Source organism: Lactuca serriola, chromosome 6 (genome assembly GCF_051521515.1).
Source record: "Lactuca serriola cultivar US96UC23 chromosome 6, Lser_US96UC23_V15, whole genome shotgun sequence".
Classification (NCBI taxonomy): Eukaryota; Viridiplantae; Streptophyta; class Magnoliopsida; order Asterales; family Asteraceae; genus Lactuca; species Lactuca serriola.
The window spans coordinates 93,049,597-93,052,059 of record NC_136413.1 but is presented as its reverse complement, the minus strand read 5'-3'; the positions used below and the strand labels follow the sequence as shown (position 1 = coordinate 93,052,059).

The window sequence follows — 2,463 nt, the reverse complement described above, 5'->3', positions numbered from 1 at the left end:
AGAGAGAGAAAGTTAGAGAGAAGAAGAGTGTGTATGAGAGAATCTATTGTAGGGAGAATCATTCGTATTGAAAACATCATTAGATTCATTTTAATTCTTCTTCTCATTATCTTCTATATTGATCTAACATCATCCAATTGATTGGGATTCCGCACCATCAATTGGATCTGATTGATACACAAGCAATTTTGGGGACTTACACGCTTTCGTTCAAACTTCTAACTTCCCCTCACACACAAACACACAGTCAAAACCCACCAACAATGGCACCAAAGGCAGAAGCGGAGAAGAAGCCTGCAGTGGCGGCAGAGAAGAAGCCCAGAACCGAGAAGAAGCTCCCTAAGGACGCATCGGCCGCCGGAGCAGACAAGAAGAAGAAGAGAAACAAGAAGTCGGTGGAGACGTACAAGATCTACATCTTCAAGGTTCTGAAACAAGTTCATCCTAATATCAGAATCTCAAGCAAGGTAATGGGGATCATGAACTCGTTCATCAATGACATTTTCGAGAAATTGGCTCAGGAAGCATCGAAACTCGCAAGGTATAACAAGAAGAATACTTTATCTTCCAGGGAAATCCAAACCGCTGTTATACTTGTTCTTCCTGGTGTGTTGGCTAAACATGTTGTTTTTTAAGGTACCAAGGCTGTCACCGAGTTTACAAGCTCTTAGATTTAAGATTTTATCAGATGTTAGTTATTTTGTTTTGGTAGAATGGTTATAATGGTATAACCGATTTAGGATTTTGTGATTGATTTTGGGAAATTGATGTACATCAGTTTCTTTCAATTGCTAGAATCATTGCAAAATCGTAATTTTCAGTTAATGGATTTCATGATTAGTTATCATTAAAAAAAAAAAGAGAATCTATTGTAAGGAGCATCATTCATATTAAATACATCATTAGATTCATCTTAATTCTTCTTCTCATTATCTTCTATATTGATCTGACATCATCCAATTGATTGGGATTTCGCACCATCAATTAGATCTGATTGATACACAAGCAATTTTGGGGACTTGCAATTGGTATCAGAGCTTGGATTGTATCAGTCAATTTTGTCAGATCTAGAGCTTATTTGGTCTTATTTTGAAAAGATAATAGTGTTTTTGGATAGTTCTGTGAAAATTAGGGCGGGTTTCTTTTGATCGAGTTTTGGAGCAAAAAAGGGTGAAAAATGTCCTTTTTTCGCGAATCTGTTGAAGGTGTGCGCCTCGGAGTGTGAGGCCTCGGTGTGCGGCTCACATTGTGTACACTTAAAAAAATTAAAGGAATTTTTGAGGCACCCAAGATTTAAACTCAGGACCTCTAAGTCATCAAACACGCCTCTTACCAGTTGATCTACCAAGGCAACTTATTAAACTTCTTGCTCTTTTAAATTTTATACACTTCGTAGCAGCTTGCTTACTTAATTAAAAAAAAAGTGGAAACGTTTTTGGGGCTGTCAAGCTTCGAACTTGGGTCCTCTGGTTGATCTTTCAGATCCCTTACCAGCTCTTCTAGCAAGCATCTTGTTACATTCCCCTCGATTTTAATTCAAAAACACTCCTTTTCGCATCTATTTTCGCAAAATTGTCAATTTCAGCCCAAAAATCAATTTCTTTTATTTCTAAATTCTATTTTCATCACAAATTTTTTTTAGTTATGAATTTTTGATTTTATTTTATCTTTTGACCTTAAAATTTTGCTTTTGACTTTCAAGTTTGACCTTTGACTTTAATCTTTGACTTTTTCGTTTAACTTTTAAATTTTCAAATTTAGCTTTTCGGTTTGACTTTTAAGTTTGATTTTTTAAATTTGAATTTTAATGTTGACTTTCTCGTTTTGTTTTTATGTCAAAGGGCAATTAAAAATATTTTAAATGGAAAATGAGTTCCACATCAATTCCGGTAAATGAAGTTTCATGCTCTCCATCTTGTGTTAAAACTATTAAAATTTTTATGAGAATCAATAGATCTAATCAAGAGAGAGAATGAGGACTTAAAATACGAAGGATATCAACTCAGGAAAGGACAGAACCCCTCAAAGCTCAATTAGAAGCCAAAATTAAGGATTTCCGAAAACTGTAAGAAGATTACAGCAATAAGTGTGAGAATTATGATCACATCAAAAGAAAACTTGTTGTTGTAACTGAGGAACTTGACGCTTTGAAAATTAAGTGTGGAAAAATAGATGTTAGTTTCAAAAATTATACTGCATCAAGTAAGACAGTCGAGTCCTTAGTAGAAAATCAATTGAGTTTTAAAGATAATCAAACCAAGGGTCTAGGGTATCACAGTGTGCCACCTCCTTTTAATCACAATTATAACCCACCCTTTGAGACCAATGAGGAAGAAATGTCTGCTAAGTATGGCCAAACCTCTACTTCAGATTCAATTAAGACTGAACAATCAGGGCCAACTAAAGGTGTTGAGACGAAAGATACTAATGCTTCTACTTACTGTGCAGGTAAAGTAGCGGAAG

General features: G+C 35.2%; 1 protein-coding gene across 1 annotated transcript; it reads left to right on the top strand.

Annotated features, from left to right (window-relative positions):
- Positions 1-223: 223 nt before the first annotated feature.
- Positions 224-635, top strand: LOC145058361 (histone H2B.11-like). The gene has a single exon (XM_079006280.1). It carries the CDS (start codon positions 264-266, stop codon positions 633-635), a length of 372 nt encoding a protein of 123 aa, XP_078862406.1. The 5' UTR covers positions 224-263.
- The last annotated feature ends 1,828 nt before the right edge of the window (positions 636-2,463 follow it).

Excerpts from the sequence above, each read along its gene's own strand:
- LOC145058361 (XM_079006280.1), top strand. The coding sequence starts at position 264 with ATGGCACCAAAGGCAGAAGCGGAGAAGAAGCCTGCAGTGGCGGCAGAG.